The 26994-nt window shown below is 42.2% G+C and overlaps 1 protein-coding gene across 2 annotated transcripts in view; it reads left to right on the forward strand.

The window, feature by feature from the left end:
- The window catches only part of ano1b (anoctamin 1, calcium activated chloride channel b), a 137138-nt gene that overhangs the window by 62892 nt on the left and 47252 nt on the right, over nt 1-26994 (forward strand). The window contains exons 10-14 of one of the 2 annotated variants that reach the window (XM_033635304.2): nt 1223-1357; nt 4730-4890; nt 8538-8620; nt 11935-11946; nt 24573-24647. In XM_033635304.2, coding sequence (XP_033491195.1) covers nt 1223-1357; nt 4730-4890; nt 8538-8620; nt 11935-11946; nt 24573-24647 — 466 coding nt within the window. The remainder of the gene's footprint in view (nt 1-1222; nt 1358-4729; nt 4891-8537; nt 8621-11934; nt 11947-24572; nt 24648-26994) is intronic. The other variant, XM_033635305.2, reaches the window with a different exon arrangement.

Below are 26994 nucleotides of genomic sequence, written 5' to 3' on the forward strand. Positions count from 1 at the left end.
TCATTGTATCCTGCCAACACGGAGCAGCATTCAATCCACCACCCACTTGTGCCTCTCAGGAGTAAAGAAAATGCACTGCAGGAGCTGCTTTCACTGGAAGGAGAGTGAATCAGAGTTCAGAGGAGGCATCAAATGTTTAACACTGCATGATGATAACCAGCTTCATGATACCAATTATTCAGGATCACCAATGTAACCCAGAGAGACAGAGACCTCAGGACAACAGCTGGTGGTATGGAGGTTGACTGCCTGCCAAGTTCTACAAACTTTTTTGTCACATTCCTGGTAGATTAAACTGTGTACAGAGTATTATCAACTGGTTACCTCACAATATTTGAAAGAAAAATAGATTTTTTTTGCAGCTACAGTGTTCTTAGATTTTTAGAATTTCAGTCCATGCAATGTCTTAAATAGTCTTATTTTTAAAAGGTCTTTCAGATGATGGCTAGACTCCTGAAAATTACTTAGACTCACAGGATTAAAGGTTACTTAATTAAATATAAACCACAATGTTCTTCAGTCTGTGTTTTTTGCTCAGCTTCATGTTTGGCCTGGTCCCCCACAGGCTACCACAAAAAGTTTAGAAAAGCATGCACATCCAGACAATAAAAAAGTAGGTGCTGAACAAGAGATCATACAAGAGATGAAAAAAAATGTTTGCACACTAGACCATGCTCCCATTAATATTTAAATAAATTACTAATTTGGTGGTAATTTAATTAAATACTAAGGAGAGTATAGTCTAGTGTGTGGATTATTTCATCCCCCCCAAGGCTACCACCTTCTGTTGCAATTTTTCCTGAGGGTAACATCATTCAGAAACTTAGCTAAAGACATCCTCAGGGGTCTCATCATCTTTAATAATATTAGCTTAGGTCTGGACAGTACGGTCTTTGAGTTTGTACAGAGCTGCAGTAGCCAATATGTGACACATAGAGGTGAAAATAAAAGGTTAGTACAAATATATCAAGAATGTCTTAAGGTTACACAAATGATAAAGAGGTCTTACTGAATGGACAAAATATGGTGGGTTTTAGATTTATATTTTGGTTTGGAGAGGGTTAGAAATGCCAGGATTCACTTGTATGTTGATTAATTGTCAGACTTGCATGTAGTTTGTTTATATGTTTGTATTTTGAGTCAACGTTACAGTAAAAGAAAAAAAAACTGAAAGAGAGACTAAAATAATCAAAATGATTTGCATCTTTTTTGTGTTGTTTAGGAAGTATTTTGGAGAGAAGATTGGTCTGTACTTTGCCTGGTTGGGTCTGTATACCCAGATGCTGATTCCTGCCTCTCTAGTAGGGGTTATTGTGTTTCTGTATGGATGCGCAACAGTCGATGACAACATACCGAGGTAAGCGTGCGCATACACACGCACACACGCACACGCACACACACATACACATACACACACACACACACACACACACACACACACACACACACATATGCTCACCCGCATGGCCGGATGGATTTATGGATAGAGTAGGTTGTTTGGATCAGCATCAGTGTCTTGTTGTCACAGTGAGGTCTCCTGGGTTGGTGCCATTGAGCCTGACAGAGACTGGAACCTGTTCATAGCTGCAGCCTGTGTGTAAGCCAGAGAAGCTGCACAGAAACTCTAGGTGGACTGAAACTTTTTTGTCCATCACAAAATAGTTTCAGCACATACTGTATCTACTGCTAAATTCAGGTCTTTACATTTGCATGGAATATTGCCACACATAACTTCTCTGTTTAATCTATGTAATCTGTTTCTTTAGTATTAAATTTACACCATCAAGATTACTCCTAAACCAATCACCAAAAACTAGCAGAAGGCACATGGCCAAGTCAACAATTACATGTGTGTGTGAAAAAAAAAACACTAACCGGAAGTGACGTAGCATAAGGGAGTCCGGCCGAGTTCGATTGAGTGTAACATTAATAAACATGGATCCCAGTACTAGTTTTGAGACTGAAGAGGTTGAAAATGTACATTCATATGCCCACAGGCTTATAATTATGAGCCTGCTAGGCGTCCAAGAGACCAGGAACAGATCAGGGTTAGGAGAAATAATGGCCACAGGAGAGAAATAGAGCTGTGGTGTGAGGAGAACCAGTGGAGAACTGGGCTGGTGTCTTGGTGAGCGACCAGTGTTAGCTAACGACAGCTAACGATGTCTAATGCTGCGTTCACATCACAACATTAAGTTTGCCATCACGTATTAGGTTATAACAAAGCTACCAATAGTTCTGCCAGTATTAGATAACTAATGCTACTTACCCATAACAGAAACTAATGCGCAAATATCAGCTTGTATCAGACATATCTTGCTATGCGTGTTATAACTCCGCATTACGGCGTATTGACATCTGCAGGGGAGAGAGAGGGAGAGAGAGAGCGATACGAAGATTTCCTGATAATTTTTTGTATGATAGGTGCTTGTGTGGGAACTGCCAGCCCATGTCCTCAGCTGTGGAGAGTATGTGCTGCAGGGAGGTGGATGCCTTCTGGACTCTGGTGGAGAATCTGACCCCCAGACCAGACATAACATGCCTCACACTGCCCATCAACCCTCACGCCGCCCGCTCCCATCTCAAACACGGAGGCCCGAGGCTCGCGGCCCGCGGCCCCGCACATGCCCCGAGGCTTGGGTCTCGAGGGAGACCCGAGCCTCGGAGGGCGGGCGGGCTCCGCCAGGAACATAATCCTCCTGTCCAAAATGAACGCTGCACATGACCGTGTTTTTGGTCACAGATGAAGTCGTGAAATCGCGCCTCTTCACCTGCACAAAACGCACCCAGGCACGAAAACTAACTCCACTCCTTTTTCTGTCCGGAAAACGGTGGACTCGAGTCTGTCCTGACAGACTCAAGTGTGCAACCTGCACAAACACAATAATTCGGCATAATCACAAATGGTGAAATGCACTGTTAACAACCGAAAAAATACTAACTCACAAGTTTACTACCGCTCTGACTCACTACCACCTACTACTGCACATTGGACAGAGGCAGGGTCAAGGACGCAGAGTCCCTCTTGTGTCGTAGTATCAGGCGATGTTGAAAAAAAAAGCGTTTTTAGAAGAGGAGCTAAAAATAGTCACTTTTTCCTCTGAATTTGTGCCCTTATGTTGTGTAAACCATAATAAATTTTGAATTAACTTCTCATATGGTAATTTTCAGACAAGATTATATATATTGTAAAAAAATTTAACCTGCAAGTTGCACTTTGACAAAGGTCACACATGGTATTGATAAAACAAATGCAGTCACAGATGCAATCACATTTTCACAGTCTCCTAAAAGAATACTTCACTTGCAAAATGACAATTTTTATATTAATTAATCACTGCATTACCCTGAATTTGTGAAATGTAGTTTTACCCACATGTAGGACATTAGGACTCAATAATTGACAAAATGAGTTGTGAATGTATCCTGTTTAATAATGTGAGAATTAAAGAAAATCAAAGTGGATAAATGAATGAAACAAGGAATGAGAGGAAGAACAAATACAGAGAGAGGGAGACACAGGAGAAGGTCTGATGGATGAGTTGGGGAAACTAGGACCTCCTCTCCTACCTCCACCTGCACCTCATCATCCACAGGATATTATGACACATGCTGCCGGCACACATTTGCACCCAGCGTAGACACACACCACACACACTCAGTTTAAGTGTTAATGTCAGAATCTGACCCGAACACCGAAATACACAGCGAGACAAACCAGACCCCCAGTCTGTCTGTCTGTCTGTCTGTCTGTCTGTCTCTCTGTCTGTCTGCCTGTCTGTTTCAGTGTGGCCCCACAGTGTTCATTCATTTTGTGACTGTTTCAATGAGACTGCAGGATGGAAAGCAACAATGAAGGGAGAATAGAAATCTTCCAATATTGTTAGATTTGAAGGACAGGAATAATTTTTTTTTCTTCAGATTTTAAATATATATTTAAAAAAAAAAAAAAAAAACCTACATCAAACCATCTCAGTTTGAATGCCTCTGCGCAAGTGGTAGCCATGGCCAGAGGCAGTATGTTTTTGGGTTGTTCATCTGTCTGTCCCATCATTGTGAACACAATGGGCTCTAGTTTCCCGGCGCAGCGCAGGGTGGCGAACCCCGCGTATCTCAAGAACGCCACAAGGGAATCTCTTCAAATGTGGTAGGTCTATGTGACCTCATCTGTCTCATTCTTGTTAATGTAACTAAATGTACCCCAAAATAGTGTACAAAAGGCCTCCAAAGCACCTCAAAAATATGCAAGTAAACAGTACTCTACTTACTGTTCTACTTCAGAGGAAAACACTGTACTACTCCATTTATTTGATAGACAATTGTAACTGGTTACGTTGCAGATTCAGATTTTACTCATAAAATATAACAATTAAAATATGATACATTATTATTCATTGAAATATCCAGCATCATTTTAGAATTGAAAGCTCCACCTTGAACAGACATAACCTAAATCTAAGTACATTATTGATAATGCGTCTCCTTTAATCTTTACTTAAAGTAAAAATGTGAATTCAGGACTTTTACTGTGCAGTAGTGTCATGAGGTATTCACTTGGTACATCTGAAGTGTCTCAGCCTTTGAGTGACAGAGTGTGCATCTTAAGGGACATCAGATGCTAACCGTAGCTAACTTGTTTGTTGATTGTTTGGTCTGTGGCATAATAGTTCAACCAGTGTGTGTGTGTGTGTGTGTGTGTGTGTGTGTGTGTGTGTGTGTGGTTTTCCAGCATGGAGATCTGCCACCCAAAGAACAACATCACCATGTGTCCTCTGTGTGACAGAGTGTGCAGCTACTGGAAGCTTAGCACTGCCTGTGCAACGGCCCGGGCCAGTCACCTGTTCGACAACCCAGCCACCGTTTTCTTCTCTATATTCATGGCTCTGTGGGGTGAGTGAACACACAGCAGCTTATTCAAAAATACGTACATGCAATCACTGTCCACTTTATTAGGTCAGCCTACCTGTGGTCATTTTGGAGGCTTTGTTTGTGGTGCAGTTGAATTGAACCCATCATTAACTGCACTGGTTACTGTTACTACCTCTGTCAAACTTTCCATTCTAGCACTATTTATGTTTATGTTTATGTTTATTTTATTTAGAAAGGGACAGTGCATATTAATGAACATGTTCACTTAAGTCATGTAAATGTGCCAGATTTGGCTAATTTATAATAGAAAAAGAGGGTTCCTGGTTTGATCCCGGGTGTGGGAGCCCTTCTGTGTGGAGTTAGCATGTTCTCCAGCATGGGTTTTCGCCGGGTACTCCGGTTTCCTCCCACAGTCCAAAGACATGCAGACTGGGGAAGGGTTAATTCGTGAGTCTAAATTGTCCGTAGGTGTGAATGTGAGTGTGAATGTGAGTGTGAATGGTTGTCTGTCTCCACATGTCAGCCCTGTGATAGTCTGGTGACCTGCGGTTAGAAAATCGATATTCATATTGTTCTACTGACAACATTTAATACAATGGTCAAGCATTCTGGTATTTTACACTATCCTTACTTGGCATCTCTAGAAATATGCCAACACTGCAAAAGCACAAAGACTTGGACCACTAGTTAACCAACTAGTTACTGCCTCTGTTTACCCATCAGACTGTGCAATGTCTATTACCATCCTCACTTAATTAACCTAATTCAGCCAAAAGTCTGCCCAGTCTGTGTATTGCTAGCCTTCCAATGTTCCTTATCCAATGTACCTCTTTCACCAACCACTGTAACACTGATAGAGTAACTTTGTATTTCCCTTGCCCAAGGGTTAGGGTAACCCTTACCAGGGATTTCAGTTTTGGTTAACTTTGCTTTAAATAGCAAACACCTATTAACTGGTAACTGACCAGTTGATTTTTAAGAGAAAAGAAAAACAAAATCAAAATGACAAAAGACTGTGAGGCCTTTCCTTTTAGTTCAGTGCTCTATTGACTCGGTGAGCTTGAGCGCTGCATTTCAAAGCACTATCCATTTAGAGGTGGTGAAATTTTAATGTTTTGTGATATCAGTGGCTTCCCTTTTATTTTATTTTATGTTGGCTCTGCTGACATACAGCCGTCCAGCTGCATTAACACGCTGAAACATAGTGCCACTGCCCACCTTCTGGTCTGCACTCTTTAGCTAGCCTTGGTGGCTCGGTACTTTGCACACCTGGTTGAGTGGGAGTTAGCTAGCAGCACTGCTCATTTGCAATTGACCTATGGCTAAGCCCGGCCCTCAGAAGCAATGAGCCATTCACAGTGCGTATAGCCATTCCCATACACTCGGACATTCTGGGCTCTAGTTTCCCGGCGCAGTGCAGGGTGGCGCAGGGTGGCAAACCCCGCGCAGAGCCAGTTTCGAGCAGCGCAACCCGAGGCGCACTCAGTTTGGTAGTTTGGCAGACCGAGGTGCGCTGAGATGGGTGTGGCGGCACAGCAGGGGGAGGTGTCGACAGATCCAGCTTGGCGCAGTGACAGTTTAGTGCCAAAAGGCTTCGCCGAAGGTGCGCTAAAAGCTCGCCAGCTGAAACCACGTCTACTTTCAGCGCAGGTGGAGCGCAGCCGGTATAAGCCGAAGTTTGGCTGACCGGCGGACAGTGCGCACACGTCACCAAAACCTCACTGGCAGGTTTCCAGAATATCAGGCACATTAACGATGCAATAAATAGCCACAAAACCACTATTCAATGCAACTATCTGCAATCAGCACATAAATGTATCTCTATATCGACTGTCCCGTCACATCTGATGTCAGATCAAAGGGGATTGGCACCGTTTGGCACGTTTGGCACGCGTAATGGAAACCCAACCTGATTTGATTAACACAGTTGCAAACTAATGAGTTCACATCCCTCTCAGCCAACCACAAACAGCCACAGCATCAGATAGGGAGTATATATTCAGCATCTGTCATCTTAGAAAAGTCAAAAGAAAAGAAACCGAGTGAGACTGCGAGAGAGAAAGAGAGAGCACACGCGCACGAGAGAAACGCAACATTGATTTACAATTGTGGTGACCTCCTCCCAGGCTACCTTTGCATCATCAGCCCGCCTGGGAGAAGTTTGACCGTCTGACGCTGCTGCTCTCTTCTGCCATGGCGAATTGAGTAAACTCTCATTACGCCTTTGCGTGGCGCATTTAAGGGCGAGGAGAGGGGCTCATTTGATTGGTGTGATGTGTGTAAAACCCACTCCAAGCCTTCTCTCCTCCCTCTTTCCGACTTGCGCCGGTAGGAGGGACGGAGGTGGGATAGAGGAGTAGCTGCGCCAGGCGCATGGTGTGCCAAACTTACAAAATCCGCCTGGCCACACACAGTTGGCGAAGCGCAGGTGCGCTGCACCCCCGCCGAGCCCGGTCTGCGAAACTAGAGCCCTATCTGTCTGGATGTCCATTGAAATGCATTACAGTAAGTCAGTTTTATGAGCTTTTTCTGAGATTTGAAGTTTAGAAAATGGTCAAACAGTGTGCATGAGGTACATGCAACTCTGACTCAAGGTATCCTGAGAGGCTGGGCGACGGGGTATATTTTTTACCCTTTCCTAAACCACATCTCAACCGAGAAAAGTGTCTCCTTTGGATTAAGTTTTGTGGTAGACCACAACATCAACTCAGCGTGAATAAGATTAACAAGGATGTCTTCATCTGTTCTAAAGTAAGTCAACATTGTGTTTGAGGCAACATATTGTCACTTTGCTGGAAAGAAATATAAAGTTATCTTTAACATCTCTAGCTAACGTTAGCAAACGTTAGCCTAACGTTAGCTCCTAGCTGTGTTGTTCATCATGTCACCTCGTTTACTGGGAGATTATTAACCCTTTTTTTTCTAGTTTTTGTACTTTGGTGATCATACATCATTGTTAGCTGTTGTCCAAAGGGCTCTGGTTAAACTAACATTAACTTCTGGAGCTTAGCTTCATTAACTTATCTGTAATCGCAGCGAAAACAAAGGTTGGCAAACGTTATGCTGAATGATTCAATGTAAATACTGTAGCACCAAACTAACGGAGAGACACTCTTGGTAATGATGGTATAAAGGCTGTTATCCTTTTCTCATATTCTGAGCCAAAAACCTTAACTTCAGTGGAACAATGCTGATCCTCTGTCTTGTTGTCTTTGATGGTGACGGCAACGAGATGCGGTTTATCACAGTAGTAACATAGTGAACAATGCTAAAGGGGGTTCAAAACTGAGCCACTTACTGACCACAGTAACCTAGGGGGAGATCAGACAGTGGGCACGATATTTCCACAGCATTTTCCATCCATTTACCTAAGCAACTGTTTATCAGATGTCCCTTACCCAGTGTACAATACTTTTACTACTTATCAATCCTGTATTTAGCTTTTTACTAATAGATCAGTGAAGCTCATAGATTACTTACCTAATCAACTAGTCTTCACCCATATCACCTAACCATGTGCAGTTTACCTTTTGTGCTTACCACTAGCAACCTCTCTTACCCGATGCACCAGATCACACAAGTGCCAAAGATTTAAAGCTAAAGCATGAACTGTAATAAATTTCAGTGCCTCTGTGAGTTTGTCTAATTGTATTCTGTCTGGTTCAAAGCTGCCATGTTCATGGAACATTGGAAGAGGAGGCAGATGAGACTAAACTATGAATGGGACCTGACTGGGTTTGAAGATGAGGAGGTGAGTGGTGCCCACATAAAATAAGATAGAAAAGAAGGAGGTAAGCTTCACCTGTATGAAGAACCTCATCAGCTGTTTGAGGAATGCCCGATAGTGGATCTGATACACTGATACGTACAACTGAGTTGACAGCTAACTGATACCTATATCTATATATCCACTTTTTTCCCTGCTTAAATTTAGAAATCATCAAGTGGAATTATTATCATATTATGCATGCATACTCTTATTGTGATGGCCCAACAGCAGATTGAGACATGAAATAGAATGCTTTCAATGTATGTAATATTATTCATTGTGTAAAATAAGAAAAAGCATGTTGGCTGATTCTAATAGTTAATTTCAAAGCCAACATTGGCGAATACCGAAGACATACCAATATTATCAGCATGTTGGCCATTTTAGATCTGTTATAAAGCTAGTATTGGCAAAATCCGGTGATGTGCTGATATTATCATACAACCCTAAGCTGTACTATAGGCTACATACATTTTGCTACATGTTATACAAGTTAGCACAAATTTAAAGCTGGTTCATAAATAATATTCAACTTCAGGTAAGGCTGTGCAGTATACCTGTTCGTACCGAAAACTGGTATTTATTTTCATAATGATATGAATTTTTCATATACCGCAATACCGGTGAATAGCCCAAACAACTTCTGGAACGTGCACGGCGAGAAAGTGTTTGAGCGGGGACCCATTTCACTGCTGCACAGCACAGGCGTGCCAGAGCCGGCGAGAGTGAGAGCATAGAGAAAAGTTCAGAGGCGAGAATGGCTGCCAGAGGGAGTTCTGAAAGCGAAGTACACATTGCTGAAGAAGAACACGATGACCCAGAAGAACTCCAAAAAGAGCAGTGTTTCCCCTATATGCAACTAGCAGCAGCTATTTTTTATCTTGTGTTTGTCTTAGCTCTTTAGAAGCTACAGTTAAATTATTTGTTGCTACGGACGCTTCATATCCAGGCCTATTATTATACAAATTAAATAGCCTTATGTTATTTATCTTATTTAGATGACGGCATGTCATTTCTGTCTCTACATGGTCGCGTGTTTAAAATTCTCCTCTGTTCTCTGTATCGTGCACGGCAGAGTTTTGCTTCGATGCACAGACACACACACACGCAGACATGTGCGCACACACGCACAGGTGAGCACACTAGAGCACGGCTCGAGCCGCATTTTCCTGACCGCAGCTGACACAAGTCTGAGCCAATTATAACTAAGCACGGCACTAATAGAGCGGAGCCTGTGTTGCTTTCAGGCGTTGTCACATAAAGTGGGCTGAAACCCGAGCAAAATACCGTCAAATACCGTGAAACCGATATGATTTTTTTAAAAAAAAACATGATATGAAAATTTTGTCATACCGCCCAGCCCTAACTTCAAGTACTGAATGGCCTCTCCACAAAGCCACCACCCTGCCAGGTTTTAAAATCAAGACATGTACATTCCTTCTCACAATATTTTTTTCTACTTTTAAGGTACTTACATTGGTTTCAATTATTAAATTGTTGTCAAACACAATGGAGGGATTTTTTCATGCTTAGATTAAAGAATATGTTATGTCATATTAATATGTAATGTTAATTGTGTGATCTGGAGTCAGGTTTTATCATAATCTGACAACCATTTTGTTGACTATACTTTATACTTGAGCAAACGCATGTGGCCATTACCACTGTACCATAAGACCAAATGAACTCACCTCTGGCCTGCTGTCACTGCTTTGGCAGCTGGTACTGTTGACCTTTGCTTTCTCCATCTAATAAATTAGACTTACCTTATTGTGAATTTTAAAACCGATAATAGGGGAACTCACGCTGTGATCACACCCATCTATGGTTTGAAGGTTGTGGTGTGGATTTTCACCCAAATAGAGCCTTTTAGGGCTGACATCACAATGTCCATCTCCAATTTCAAGTTTATCTGAAAGCAAGGGGCTCCATAACCGCACTGCAGTGCCACGTCAAAATAAAGACAAAACTATATCAATATATATTATATATAGGCTATAATGTGAATAGCAAGAGGACTAAGGCCCCATCAGAGCTGAAGTTGACCAGAAACTGAATCCTCTTTCAAGCGAACTGACCATTTTAACACAAAAAACAACTTGAATCCCTTTTCTGTTGGTCTACTTTTTGGTGTACTTTGTTTAAAAAGGACTTTATGTGAAACACCCTTATGGATGCCAGAATAGAAGAAGTCATGGCTCAAGCCTCAAATTTGATCACATGCCAGCTGCCACTGCCTGTCAACAAAAACAAAGACAACATGCTTAAATGGGTTAAGACGAAAGGACTGGATGGAGGCAATCATTAAAAAATTATCACGTGCAGCACAGCTTCATATTGGGTTAAGGAAAAAGTATTTGCTGTTGTAGGGATAAATAACGTTTTGTGTATTAAGGGTTGTCATGTTCCCCTGATCAGATATAGGGGAAGTATTAAGAGGAATATTGGATTCTACGTAGTGCTAACTTTTTAGCGCATTAGCTAGCCTCAGCTTCGATAGCAAAAAAAAAAAAATTGTAAATTCAGTCTGACACTCTACACTAAAATGAGGGCCCTGCTGTTTGAAGACATGGAGCATTCTATTTCTATATGAATTAAGGAACAGTTCAGTCAATCACACATTCACTCCGCTCAGCGCTCTGCTGCCCCATCTTCACAGACAGAGTGCTCAGTGTAAGCTCTGCCACTCTGAGAGTGTGGTGCTCTGAATAACTGAACAGTACATTCAGAAAGCGTTCCGAATTTATGAATGTTCCAGTTTGTGGCAAAGAGAGCTCTGGCACTTAGAATGAATATTTCCAAATGCACCCTATTCAGAGACACTTCATCTTCCTATCATCTATCATCTTCCTCCACTGTCAAAAACAAGTCAACAGAACTTGCTTGCTCGCGCTAGCTAATGTCTGTGGAGAATTGTTTTGCCTCCAGCTAAGCCCCACCCACCAATAAAAGTCATACTGTTGAATAACAGTAAAAGCGTCTATAGTAACCAGGAAAACCTTTAAAACGAAAAGGAAACCAGGTCACCACAGTGAAATTGATCTAATGCAGCAAATGTTCTTAGTTGCTGAAGAAGGGCAAAAGCCTTCTTACTGGGGTTTTTTTTGTACTCACAAGTATTGTTAAAAACCTATTACACTCCTCTTCAACACTTTTATAAGATGTTGTGACATGAATGTATTGATCTGAGTTAAGGTTATCCTGGCTGTTTTTACTAACACCCCCACCTCCCTGTCCACCTTCTCTCTTTCTCTCTCTCTCTCTCTCTCTCTCTCTCTCTTGGTTTATTTTCACAGGAAGCTCTCAAGGTTTGGATAAAATCCTATTTCTTGATAAACTCCTCTCTACTCTTTGTAGCCTTTCTGCTGCTGCTGCTGCTGCTGCTGCTGCCGCCAACCTATGATCATAAAACATCACACAAGACTTATGTGTGTTAATATAAATGGTATTTGCAAATGAAGTGTGTATAAAGCATCCATGCTTTTAACAGACATGGATGTAAACTGTAAGAGAAACCTGACTGTTGTGCGGGGCAGTAATTCTAGTTTCAATGATGTGTACACAAATATAGACCATGCATACCATTACCCACGCACAGACATAAGAAGAATGTGGGGTAAAAATGTGTGTGTGATACACATGGCAGCAGCCAGTTCACAAATCCAAATCGTCCCCTTCAATTAGAACATAAAAAGTTAAAAACATAGCTCATTAGCTCATTTTTTGAAAGACTAGATTTTGGGTGTGAGAGATCATACTAGAAAATGAAGGGCTCGATGGTTGCTTTATATCATTATGGCTTTGCTATCTTTATCACCGTTGCTTTTCTCTCTGACAGTCACACTTGGAGCCTGGGATGGGTGCCACAAAACTATTTTCAACCTCAGGAAATGGAAAAAAATGAGCCAAATAGGGTCACCTTGAAATATATTTATGTCAACACAACACACAAACAACAGTTTTATGAATTGTCATAGTATGGATTCACACACGCTGACAAAAAGTCAAGAAGAGAAACGTTACTTATTAATGTCAGAAATTTTGCAAACACGGTAATATTCAGCCACAACTGTACAATATGACTGAAATTTAGATTATTGTACCAGCAATAACACATTTTCAGGAAAAGAATATGAGGAGTTTCATTACATACTACATCCCACTCCCAGGTTCCATAAACTGCTTCTCTCACCCTGTACAATATCATCTCTTCTCTCTCTTGAAGCACTGCGATTATTTCCTGACCTTTTTTTCAGTTCACCTTTACTCTAGCTGTAAGTGTTTCACTCACTCTAATTTCACTCTGTTACACAATGTTTCATTCAAAATGAAAGCCATACATACATAATGGCTGGACCATTGTACTCATAAAATGGTGTGTAAACCTGTTGTGCATCCTTGAAGATGTCAGAGAAAACAGCTGTCACGTGTTAGGTGTGGGGAGGATTAATGGGGTTTTGGGGGTGAGAGAGGGTAGGATAGGCTGACCAAACGTCTTCTTTTGCCCGGACATGTCCACTTTTCACGTCCCGTCCGGGGCATCCGGGGGGTGTTTATAAACTGATGATACTGTCCGGTTTTCCGTGTGTGTGTGTGTGTGTGTGTTAGAGTGCGGCACAGGCAGCGTATTTCTGTCCGAACCCGAACCGAGCCTGACATAATTTAATGACCAAAGCACTGAGTTTGTGTCACACAGTTGTTACAGGCTATTTAACAGGCCAGGTGTGCGCCGTGGGTGCTCAGCTGCGGAGAGGGAGACCTCCGTGTTTGAGACAGGAGCGGGAGGCGGGAGGTCCGACGCTTTCAGCGAGGGGAGAGGGAGAAATATAACAAAATAAGATAAAAAACCTGTCTCCCTCTTTTATTTTATTTTCAGCGTTTAATCAAGGCGGAGGCGGGCGGCTGGAGGTCCGAGACTTCCAGAGAGGGGAGAGGTAGAAACAAACAGCCAATGTGTGTCTGTGTGTGTTATGTTCAAGTGTTGTCACATAAATAACAGTGCCCAAGCAATAAATAGGACAGACAATAGAATTTTATTTATTTTTACACTATATTTTCACTGAAAGCTGACCGAATCCGACCCGAGCCCGAATATAATTTATAGCTACATTTTTGACCAAACCCGGCCCGACTCGTCGGGTACCATTGGGCTCGGATCGCCCACTCTAGTGTGTGCATGTGTCCCCTATTGGGACCTATCTGAATTTCTGTCTTTGAGAGATATTATTTTGTAATATAACTGAATTTTCTATCCATACACATACATTTTAAATATATTAAAATCATAATCTTTGAGTAAACTGCGAGTATCATTTAAGTAGGCTATGTTGTGGCCGGCCGAGTGTCCTCTTTTTTGGTAATCAAAATATGGTCACCCTTGGGTAGGAGGGGTCTGATGGTAAAATGGATGAAGGGTTAGGGTTAGGGTTAGGTAAAGGTAAATGGACTGCATTTATCTAGTGCTTTTTTATTCTTAGTCACCAATCAAACCAAAGACACAGACATCTGGAGCAATTTGGGGTTGGTATCTTGTCTAAGTGGCAACAACATCAACATATAGACTGGAGAAGCCAGGTGGGATAGGCTTGGATGAACTGCGAAAATTGTCTGTGACGAACAGTATTACTCAAACCCTCCACTGTTTGGCTTTAGATCCATACAATCAAAAGAGATCAGTTTGAGGGGTGCTTTGGTGGTAACAGCCCTGACATGAGACACAGGTTTCCTTTATTAATCCCACAATTGGGAAATTCACATGTCACAGCAGCTCAAAGCACAGACAGAAAAAGGAGGGTGACTGTGTTACTTGAATAAAAGAAAATTAAAGATTAGAAATATAAAATATGTGTATACAGTATATATATATATATATATATATATATATATATATGTATATATATGTACATATAGATAAAAAACATTTAAAAAAAGTAAGGCACTAAATTGAATTACTGTACACATAAGACAGTTTACAGTATATACACAGTTTAATAAAGATATGGAATATTGCACAGAGTATGTAAACTGCACAGGGTCTTAGCAGCAATGGTTTAAACAGTGTTATGCAGCAGACATTACATTACACTACATTATGTCAGATGTTGCTGTTAAAGAGTCTGACAGCTGATGGGATAAATGACCTGCAGTAGCGCTCTGTCTTGCACTGTGGGTGCAGCAGTCTGCTGCTCAATGAGCTGCTCAGTGCATGGACAGTCTCATGTAGAGGGTGAGAGGTGTTGTCCACGATGGATATCAGCTTGGCTAACATCCTCCTCTCACCCACCTCCTCGATGGTTTCCAGGGGACAGTCCACGACCGAGCCGGCCCTCCTGACGAGCTTGTTCAGTCTTTTCCTGTCCCTCTCTGTGCTTCCACAGCTCCAGCAGACCACTGCATAGAAGATGACAGATGCTACCACAGTGTCATAGAAAGTCCTTAGCAGTGTCCTGCACCCTCCAAAGGACCTCAGCCTCCTCAGCAGGTGGAGACGACTTTGGTCCTTCTTGTACAGGACGTTGATGTTCGAGGACCAGTCCAGTTTATTGTTGAGGTGAACACCCAGGTATTTGTACTCCTCCACAACCTCAGTGTCCAAGCCCTGGATGTTCACTGGAGTAGTCTGGGGCGCTTTCCTGTGGAAGTCAATCACTAACTCCTTTGTCTTCCTGGCGTTGATGTGAAGACGGTTGACTGCACACCAGTTGACAAACTCCGCGATGACCCCACTGTACTCCAGATCATTCTCCTCTGACACATGCCCAACAATAGCCGTATCATCAGAGAACTTCTGGAGGTGGCAGCTGTCCGTGTTGTATCTGAAGTCTGATGTGTACAGGGTGAAGAGGAAGGGGGTGAGGACTGTCCCCTGTGGAGCCCCCATGCTGCAGACTACCACATCAGACACACGTACTGTGAGTCTTCCCAATTCAGGCAGGAGTCTCCTTACAGAGTCGCCCTTGTTAGTTGGTGTTTGTTTCCTTTAGTTTTATGACTTCACTAATTACGGTGTCCTCTTTCTGAGCTTGCTTTAAGCTGTTCCTGACTTTGTGACATACAATATGGTGTGTGTGTAACATGAATGGCAGATCAGAGTTGTAGTAGGGTAACACAGGTGGATTGGACAAGATGTTTATCAATGTGTCAAGGACTCCTTGGTGTTCCTGAGTCCATTGTATTGGAGTTCTTGAAGATACCTTGATTCCCTTCCTTTTGCTTGTTTTAAACTGAGGTAGTGCTGCAGGATTTCCCTTCACCTGTAGGAGTTCATACAGTACAGTGACTTTACAGAGTCCTACACATGTGCCCGGTAGTAGTGTAGAAACCCCAGCCTCTTTCGAATATCTCCAGCACAGGCTGTGGTTCCTTCTCTAACATCTTGTACAGCTGCTTTGTCTTTGGGGTCAGTCCACGTTCCATTGTTTAAGAGGTCATAGAACAGAGGTTGGAGAGCACCTCTTCCTTGGTGGGCTTGAGTTTGACACTGTGGTGTTGAGGAGCACTCAGATCTGCCCCAATCCCACTATGACCATTGACTACTTATGGTGCTAATGATTCTTGATGTAATAGCATCATTTTGGTGCAATTACCCGGGAAATGTGCAATACTGTGTAACACTGTGACATTGCGACTGCTGACCTTCCTTTGTTGTTATTGTCTGACATTTTTGTGAGTCTGTTTAATTGTTATGTTGTTTGCAGCTTATGTAGCACGACTGTCTACAACAGATTTCCCACAAGGGACAATAAAGTTTATCCTGATCCTGATGTCATCCTTGAAGATTTTTGAGAGGCAGAGTTTATCATTCAGGGTATGCTTTGAAAGTTTAAATTGAACCATTGACAGATGTGGTACATCTGTCAACTAACAACATCTGTGAACTAGTAATGTGTAATGCATTATTTTTTCTGAGAACTACAACACTGGTAATGACACCATTATGACAGTGTAATGAATAAATTCTTTGATCTCAAGTTAAGTCACTCACTGTGAGCTGAAATGTGTAGGTGCTACACCCATTTATGAAAGGCTTTATAATTTCTGCAAAGCAGTGTGTCTTGGTAATTATTGGACTTATTGATCACAAAGCAAAGTAAAACTCTAGACTCTCCTTTTTTGGTCTTTTCAGACCCTGTACTTGTCTCAGAGATCACTGTTCTTTATTCAATGTATAAATGAGCTCACAGTTTCTCAGACTTATAGGTGTCTGGCGCCTCACTGAGTCTTTGAAGGAAGCTCCGCTATCAGGGCCTTGCCCTAAAAATGCCATACATTTCATAAAACTGGCTTAAACTGTCAAAATGGGACCTCATACCTTTGTGACTTCATCTCCATGGAATTCTTGCAGGTCCGGTCGTAAAATAGACTAGTTACTAGTCACTTCCATAAGTGCCCCAAAGGTCATGTGAACAGTTTTTGGAAGAAATTTTAGTGTTAGTTGCATGATGTTATGATCAAGTTACCCTGTGGAATCAGAGTTGTAGTCCCCACCTCATCCACTACATCTGATTCCATTTATTCTGTCAACTGATTGGATGCGGTCTCAGGCTGTGTGGCTGAGATTTCAGGGATTTCAACAAATGGTCTTTCAGTGGGGTGCGCATTTCCACAAGACCATCATCCATATCTAACTGCTCTAACTGCATCACTACAGAAGCTGGCAGGCACTGGACACTTCATGTGGGCAATCTGCCATGAAAGGACAACAGTGTTATTGTGGCCTACTTTTAGTAACACTTACTTACTTCTATTAGCACACCTCTCTGCCTGGATGAAGTTTACCACTACCTCAGCTTTCTTAGTCTCAATTTCCATTGCCGTTTTAAGAAGGTTGCATATGACAGTTTTGGCCTCCATACCATTCCACTGCCCTAACCTGGCTAACCAGGAATGGCAGTTTATTTGGGTCAAATTTTCCAGGTAAGTTAACAGATACTTCCACCATAGGATTTTGCCTTTCCATTACCAGCAAAGACATTGAGATCTTATTCACTGATCTCCCATCAGTTGACAAAAGGATGCATTTCTCAATGGATAAATATTTCTGCTTCCATGTTGGGTATGCAGTGGCATGCAAAGGTGTGGGCAACTCTGGTCAAAATTGTGTTTACTGTGAATTGTTAAGCAAGTAAAAGATGACCTGAATTCCAAAAGGCAAAAGGCAATGATGACACATTTCTTTAATATTTTAAGCAAGATTACTTTGTAATTTCAATCTTTTACAGTTTCAAAATAACAAAAAGAGAAAAAGAGCCTGAAGCAAAAGTTTTGGCATGCTGCGTGATCAGTACTCAGCGTCCCCTTTGGTAAGTATCACAGCTTCTAAACACTTTTTGTAGCCAGCTAAGAGCCTTTCAATTCTTGTTTGTGGGGCTGTGAGGTCCTTGGCAAAATCTTAAGCTTGCTCCTATTAAGGTAGTCCATTGTAGATATCAAGATGTGTTTAGGATCATTATCCCGTTGTAGAAGCCATTCTCTATTCATCTACAGCTTTTTTGAAGTGTGTAGAAGTGTGCAGCAAAGAAAGGGCAGAGTAGCCGCATTGATCAGTACTTCCTAAGAAGTCAATCGAGTCAGTCGGATGAAGTCCAGCGGCAGGTAGAAAACCACAGTTCACAGGATATCAGTAACACTGCCACTGAGGAGGATGAGGAGGGGGTAGTAAGAGAGGATGCAGGTGACTCTGAGGTCAGTATGCCAGTCAGAGAGAGAACCATGGAGCAAAAGGTTAGAGTTAGATGGCCTAGGGCAAATGACAGTATAGAATGGGAGATAGGTAATAGAGATTTGTCAGTAATCTTAAGTACGCTTAGAGGAAATGCAATAGAAAGGTTAGAAAAGATGGGAGATATAATTTACTCATATGGTGTAGAGAGGTTTGGGGTGCATGAGAGAAAGAGGAGTGAGAGGGTACAGTCAGGTAAGTCTAGGCGGCAAAGAGAAATAGAGAAGTTAGTCATGGAAAGGAGACAGTTAAGAAAGCAGTGGAAAAAGGCTACAGAAGAAGAAAGGGAGGGAATTAAGGTGTTGCAAGAGGAGTTGAGAAGCAGGCTAGCAGTTCTTATAAGGGCAGAGCATCTCAGGAAAAAGGAGGAAGAAGGAACATGTAAGGACAGGTTTTTTCAGGGACCCTTTTAAGTTTGTTGAAGGATTGTTCAGCCAGGAAAAGGGAGGGCATCTCAAAGCAGAAAGGCTAGAGGTTGAAGAATATTTGAGAAATACATATTCAGATTTAGAGAAGAATAGGATAGTAGGTTACCCACCCGATATCCCTCCATTATGAAGGATAGAGCATGAGATGGATGTCAGGCCACCTAGGTGGAAAGAAGTTCGAGAGGTGGTCAGACGTGCAAAGGCTTCTTCGGCCCCAGGGCTTAATGGAGTCCCCTACCGGGTTTATAAAAGTGTGCCTGATATCCTTATATTTATGTGGAAACAGCTAAGAATAGTTTGGGAGAAACAAATTATACCAAGAGCATGCCGTAGGGCAGGGGGTGTCCTCATTCCTAAGGAGAAGGAGTCTGTGGACCTTAACCAGTTCCGGATGATTTCTCACTTGAATGTGGAGGAGAAGATTTTCTTTAGTGTAGCTGCGCAGAGATTAGCTAGCTACTTAGAAAAGAATAGCTTAATAGATACCATGGTGCAGAAGGCAGGAATACCAGGTTTTTCAGGGTGTTTAGAGGATACTAGCATGATCTGGCACCAGACTCAGGCGGCGAAGATTAAGAAAAAGGACCTGCATGTAATATTTTTAGATCTTGCAAATGTGTTTGGTTCAGTACCGCATAGCCTCATTTGGAGTGCATTCGACTATTTCAGAGTGCCACATGTAGTTGTCAACTTAGTGCAAGCATACTTTCAGGATATTAGGTTGTGTCTAAGTACGGCAGGTTTCACAACAGGTTGGCAGAGGCTAGAAATAGGCATCATGGCAGGGTGTACAATTTCACCATTAGCATTTACTATGGCGATGGAAGTAATCATCAGGACTTCTAAGTGGGTGGTAGGTGGGGAGAGACGGCAGAACGGGTCGCATCTTCCACCAGTTAGGGCTTACATGGATGACATGACACTGATGACCACAACAATGCCATGTATAAAGAGGCTACTAGAGAAGGTAAATAAGAACCTCAAGTGGGCCAGCATGAAGATCAAGCCTAGTAAGTCTAGAAGCATCTCGATGCGTAGAGGGAAGTTAAGTGATAGGAAGTTTGTCATAGATGATGAGGAAATCCCAACATTTAGGGGAAAGTCTGTTAAGAGCTTAGGTAGGTGGTACAATGTGGAGTTGAATGATGAGGAACAGGTGGTGAAATTTAGAAAAGATGTGGCAGAAGGATTTGATAGAATAGATAAATCAGAACTTCCAGGAGAGTTGAAGTAGTGGTGTTTGCAGTTTGGGCTATATCCTAGGTTAATGTGGCCATTGTCAATTTATGAAATTCCAATATCCATTGTGGAGAGAATTGAAAGTTTGATTAGCTCCTATATTAGGAAGTGGTTGGGCGCTCCTAGGTGCCTAAGTAGTGTTGCATTGTATGGAAAAGCGATACTTCAGCTGCCAGTATCTGGTTTAACAGAGGAATTTAAATGTACCAAGGGCAGGACAGAGCTCTTGTTATCTGGGAGTAAGGACATGGTAGTTAGGAGTGGGGTTTTATAAAGGGTTTTTTGGGGGGAGTTTTTCCTTATCCGCTGTGAGGGTCCTAAGGACAGAGGGATGTCGTATGCTGTAAAGCCCTGTGAGGCAAACTGTGATTTGTGATATTGGGCTCTATAAATAAAATTGATTGATTGATTGATGGTTCCAAATCCAACCAAGGGGAGGAAGTGGAACCCAAGATTGGCAGTTCAGGAGGCGGAGGCAGCTCTTAGGCATGCAGAGATTGTAGGTAATATTCAGTTTGGCCGGGGAGGCCTGGGGCTTGGCTCAGGCAAACCGGTACGGAATACAGCAGGTCTCAAAGATAAAAGAAAGCTGGTCATGGAACAGATACGTAGACAGGAGGAGATTGTAAGGGGTGCAAAGGTGGTGACCCAGGCTAAACAGGGACAGTGGTTGAATTGGGAACGTGTAGAGAAGAGGAAGCTTAGTTGGAGGGACCTGTGGAGTATGGAGGAGAATCGTATTAGATTCCTGGTAGGGGCTACATACGATGTGCGTCCAACCCCCCAGAACTTAAAACTGTGTGTAAATGAGGACCCATCATGCCCATTCTGTTCAGGTACCGCAACCCTAAAGCATATTTTGTCAGGCTGTAAAGTTAGCTTGTGACAAGGCCGATATACATGGCGACATAACCAGGTGTTGAAATGTTTAGCTGCAGGCATCGAAGGGAAACGAAGACAGGTGAATTCAGAAGGTGTTAAGAATAGGAGTTTAGCAATCCAGTTTGTCCATGAGGGAGAGAAATACAGAAGGGATAAGTTAGTAAGGAGGCAAGGGTGTGGCTGCCTAGACAGTGCTTGTGATTGGGAAATGCAAGTAGATTTAGGGGGAAATCTTGTTGTTCCCCAGGAAATAGTTTGTACCAAGCAGAGGCCTGACATAGTGTTGTGGTCACTGAGTCAACGGATAGTTTATTTCATTGAGCTGACAGTTCCTTGGGAAGACTCAGTGGAAGAAGCCTATAAAAGAAAAAAGCTTAGATATGCAGACTTGGGAGCAGAAGCTGAGCAGAGAGGATGGAAAACTAGGATTTGTCCAGTGGAAGTGGGGTGTAGGGGATTCATAGCAAGATCAGCTGTCTCGCTCCTGGGGGAACTCGGAGTGCGGGGACAGAGTTTGAGGAAGACAGTGAAGGAAATGTCAGATGAAGCAGTTAGATGTAGCCAATGGATCTGGAAGCGAAGAAATAATGTCAGTTGGGGGCCAGCAGGGGGAACTACTAAGCAGAGTACAGAACTCCCTGAGATCAGGTGGAGAGATCCACTTCCTCTCAGGAGGAAATCCAGGAAGAGGAAGGTTATTTAAGTGTGGGAGTGGCCTATTTGAATCCCTTTTGTTTGAGACCATGCTGCAAGGTGTGTGTGTTTGCTGATCCTGTAAGTTTATTTAGCTCCTTTAACATTAGCTTATATTGTAGTTATGCTATGTAGCTTGTGAAATAGAGTATGGTGAATGTGCTAGGAAAGGTAGTATCAGCACTGCTTCTACCTGGAGCTCGCATGTACGGAGCCTGGGTTTGGTTGAAGGTAGTCTTGCTCACCAGACCTTTCTCAAGAAAAGAAAGGTCTGGCTGCGCTGACTCTCACTTTAAGATTGGAGAAAAAAAATGCCCCGGCTTTTTTTATTTCTTTCAACCAATCACAATCGTTCTTGGCGGTGCCACAGCAATGGTGCGCTTGCAAAAATATTGCCGGGGGAAACAGGTTTTGGTGTAACACACTCACAAAAATATCGCCTACAAGACGCAAACCATGGCAGAAAGTTGCAAGTTTATTTATCTCCTTTAAATTTAGCTTATATTGTAGTTATGCTATGTAGCGTGTGAAATAGAGTATGGTGAATGTGCCAGGAAAGGTAGTATCAGCACTGCTTCTACCTGGAGCTTGCATGTACGGAGCCTGGGTTTGGTTTAAGGTTGCGGTGCTGTTTGTTCTGAGAAAGCCATGTGTAAGTAAGGTAAAGGAGGTTATTGGGTTGGTGCGGGGCGTGGAGTGGGTTTTACACATATCACACCAATCACATGAGCCCCATCTTTGCCCTTAAATGTGCCGCGCGAAGGCGTAATGAGAGTTTACTCAATTCGCCATGGCAGAAGAGAGCAGCAGTGTAAGACGGCCAAACTTCTAACAGGAGGAAACTGATGTTTTGGTCCGGGAGGCCCAAGCTCGCAGTGTCCGAATATACGGAACTGCGAGCAGACCTCCACGGGCTGATGATGCAAAGGTAGCCTGGGAGGAGGTCACCACAATTGTAAATCAATGTTGCGTTTCTCTCATGCGTGCGTGTGCTTTCTCTTTCTCTCTCGCAGTCTCACTCTGTTTCTTTTCTTTTGACTTTTCTAAGATGACAGATGCTGAATATATACTCCCTATCTGATGCTGTGGCTGTTTGTGGTTGGCTGAGAGGGATGTAAACTCATTAGTTTGCAGCTGTGTTAATCAAATCAGGTTGGGTTTCCATTATGGTTGCCAAACGTGCCAAACGGTGCCAGTCCCCTTTGATCTCACATCAGATGTGACGGGGCTGTCGATATAGAGATACATTTATGTACTGATTGCAGATAGTTGCATTGAATAGTGGTTTTGTGGCTATTTATTGGATCGTTAATGTGCCTGACATTCTGGAAACCAGCCTGTGAGGTTTTGGTGACGTGTGCGCACTGTCCGCCGGTCAGCCAAACTTCCACTTACACCGCCTGCGCTGACAGTAGACCTGGTTTCAGCTGGCGAGCTTTTAGCGCACCTTCGGCGAAGCTTTTTGGCACGAAACTGTCACTGCGCCAAGCTGGATCTGTCGTCACGTCCCCCTGCTGCACCGCAACACCCACAATACTGGTTTTGTTCTGATGAGCCTTCCATGAAGGTCATATTTGTGAAGGTTTTCCTGCACAGTAGAACAGTACACCACCACTTTAGGGTCTGATAAATCTTCCTGCAGGTCTTTTACAGGTTTTCTTTGCCTTTCTAGCAGTCCTACAAGCAGCTCTCTCAGAAAGTTTTCTTGGTCTTCAAGACCTCAACTTGACCTCCACAGTTCCTGTTAAATGCCATTTCTTAATTGCATTACAAACCGAAGAAACAGCTTTGTGGACATCAGTTATTTTAGTTTTCAGAGTGCAACTGCTTAGAGGAGCCTATGGCTGCTGATTGATGGTACAAGGTATTAGGAGTCAGAGAATTTAAAAAGCTTTGAAATTTAGCTGGTCTTTCCCAATGATGAGTGTGAACAAGCCTGAGGCCTAACAAGCTAATTAAAGTCTGAGACCCTGGTAAAAGTTGTCTGAGAGCTTAAATGTCTTGGGGTGCCGAAACTTTTGCATGATGGTGCTCCTTTCCTTTTCTTACTCTAAAATTGTACAAAAACAAAATTAATGCATAAATTTTGCTTAAAATGTTGAAAAGCATATTCCATAATCAACTTCATGCCTTTTGGAGATCAGTTAATCTTCTGCTTACTTACCTATTCACAGAAAATAATTTTTGACCACGGGTGACCAAACTTTTGCATGCTGACCTGTATAAGCCTGACCTATAAACCTTTGTTGAACAGAGGAGTCACTACATAACCGTTCAGTACTGGCATTAACACATTGTTATTTACTTTGATTGAACTAATTAATGGAACAACAAATTTACAGTACAACAAATTCTCAAGGACACTCAAGATACTCAGATGCATACATGTAAATGCATACTGCGCTGTGGGCATCTTTTAAACACAATAACTGGCACAAACCCTCATCATCTTACTCATGTAAAAAATGCAGAAAATACATATTAACAAATGTATTCCAAACACCTCCCTTTGTTCTACTTTTGTTTTAGCTGGGTTCTGATTAGGGGAAGTGGGAATGCCCATTGCAACTTGAAGGATGTAGTTAGCAGAAAAGCAGCAGTACCTTCTTTTCTTTTCTCACATTGGCTGCCATGATTCAGTCTTGTCAGACACTCTGGAAACTCTGAACCCTTCAGTCTGTCTGCAGGCAGACGTCTTGCATAGACCCTCTGCTCCAACAATTTTTGTTGTTTGTTTTGTTTTATTAATGTTTCCAACAGTTATTTGATTGATTTTGATTTATGATTTACACATCACGTCTGTATTTTAGGATTGATGTATTTTATTTAAATGCCTTTTAAAACAGCTCTCGGACAGACTAGTTTCCTCCACCATGGGGGTATATATCCATCTGTTCCATTTTGATTTAACTGTTCTTCTAAGTGTTTTCACTGTTTATGTCTGTCATTTCTGTTTGTCTCACCATCACAGGACCACCCCAGGGCTGAATATGAATTCAGGGTCATGCAGAAGTCTCTGAGCAAAGATCAGAAATCACAGCACAAGGTAAATACAGAACGAATCACATTGTTTGTTTAAAAAACATCATCAGGATAGAAACCCCCTGTGTCACGTACATAAAGACGCATGGCGCTAAGCTGCCTCAATTGGTTAGTTTTTAGCCACCTACAAAATCATTACTAGCTTAAATGCAGGCTATAGTTAGAGTATTGACACGGGTTTACCTTGCAGGTAGACAGCCTTTTCTGAAGGACAATTGAAGTTGTTATCTCAAAGCGCTAGACTCCTTTGAAAAAAAAAACAGTAATTTTACTTAGCAGAACGTTGGAGTTGCTGGTTTACTGCTGAGTGATAAGGTAAAGCAAGAGCAAATATTCCAAATATAGTGTACACTTAGACAGAAATAGATTTTTTTAGGTGTGACTTTTTTTTAGGTTAGTAAAATACATTTTGCTGCAGCCCCGTCTACAGCAGTACACTGCTCAGCTTCTGTGCTAGTAGATTTGGTTTATCTAAGATGCTAGCAAAGCAAAACAGTACTGACATAAGCCCAAGAGAAATGTCAGAGAGGTCAGACTGTCATGTTTAACAATACATCTTTAAAGGTCTAATATGTAAGAATTTGGAGGAGTACTTGTATCTAACAGTGAGAATTGTAGATTGCAACCAGCTGAAACCTCAGTGTGTTTATAGCTTTACAAAGTCATTTATATTTTAGAGCACTTTTTATAGCCTTCAAGTTATTTTTCACCCCTAGATTATTTCACAGTGTGTTATTTTCATGCCTAGTTAATGAACTGTATATACCTGATCAACACATTTACATATGTTGTATACCTGGAGAGGCTTCAGTCCCTCGAGGCTCAGTTATAGATAATGAATAGATAATATATTAAATACTGTTAAAAACACTGCATTTTGCTCCTCTTCAACTGGCTCCAAGTCCAGATGTGCAACAATGAGCTCTGCTTTATGCTGAATTCAGGCTACACGATATCAGCCTGATTATAGCCCAACACGACCATCGTATGGTGTTGGCTTGGATGCGCGGTAATCCATCGTTTCATCTCATGTAGTGTGTCATAGAAGATGACAAGCGACACTGCATCTGTGATGCCTCACGACATCCAGACAGAAAGTGTAGCATGTTTGATTTTCTTTTTGTCTTCCATGACTTCTCCCATCACAGCCGTCACTTTGACCAATAGAAACACAGACTGATCTGCTGCTGTGGACAACTGTATAGCAACCTCAGCCTTTTTGATATTTCCTCTAGGGATGTTACCATGACAGAGAAAAAGGGAAAAATTATGGCGTGAAACAGCAGAAGCACATAAGCAACCCGTGCATTTTAGCATCAAGCCGGCAAAGAATGTTATTTCTTCATAATGGAGAAAGCTGTAAAGTAATAAAAATCACAAATAGTGTTGGGGCTTTTATATACTGCAACTGCAGAGGGTAACAACTTCATTTGAAACAGATTACAGGCCCTTATTTCTAGACACAGGCCTTTATTTCTCATTCCCTCTGTATTTTTGTATTTTTACTTCTAATCTGCTCCAGTTTGTTAAATTTAATGCATCATGCCTTAATTTTGAACTTAACACTTCCTGTATCCCTTTATAATTTCAGTTGAGAGAATCCCTTCATTTTCTTAAAAGGCTTTATTGTGAAACATTTGCAGGAACTTGCTGTGGAGGATTCAGTGACTGTGTTTACAAGGTCTTTAGTATCCCGGTTTTGAGGCTTATCCCGGCTTTGAGCATATCCGGGATATGATGTTTACATGGAACACAGAGAAACCCGGTTATTCATATCCCTGTATACATGATAAATACTAGTAACCCGTTTTCTGATCACTGCATCCTATCTGCGCAGGCGTGTGTTTCGTCTTTTACGTCTTTTGTTTACAACAGATTGAGCGGGAAATGTGATATATTTATTATATTTAGAAGTAAGACAAAAATGAGACCTCTGTGGCTTCTAGCGGGCTTAGCGTTAGTAAATACTCACGTCGCATTACAGCTATGGCTCATCCACTTCATCTTCAGCAATGGGAGGAGAGAGCGACAACAAATATTGAATACGTCACCAACTTTGATAGGTATTTGGCTGTCACTGCCACCACGCAGTACAAGGCAACAGTGGATGAAAATACGTAGCCGTGACTGGTGGGATAGGATCGTTCTCATGGAGTTTACAGATTCAGAGTGGAGAGAAAACTTCAGAATGAGTAGGGCATCCTTCAGCCGGCTGTGTGACGTAGTTGAACCATTCATGAAACCGGGATAAGGCTCCAGTATCCCGGCTTCTATCGGAGTACTCCAGGTGGCAAAACCAGGTTTCTTGAAACTGGGAAAAGGGCATAACCTGGTTCCTGAATTCGGGATAT

Source organism: Epinephelus lanceolatus, chromosome 5 (assembly GCF_041903045.1).
Source record: "Epinephelus lanceolatus isolate andai-2023 chromosome 5, ASM4190304v1, whole genome shotgun sequence".
Classification (NCBI taxonomy): Eukaryota; Metazoa; Chordata; class Actinopteri; order Perciformes; family Serranidae; genus Epinephelus; species Epinephelus lanceolatus.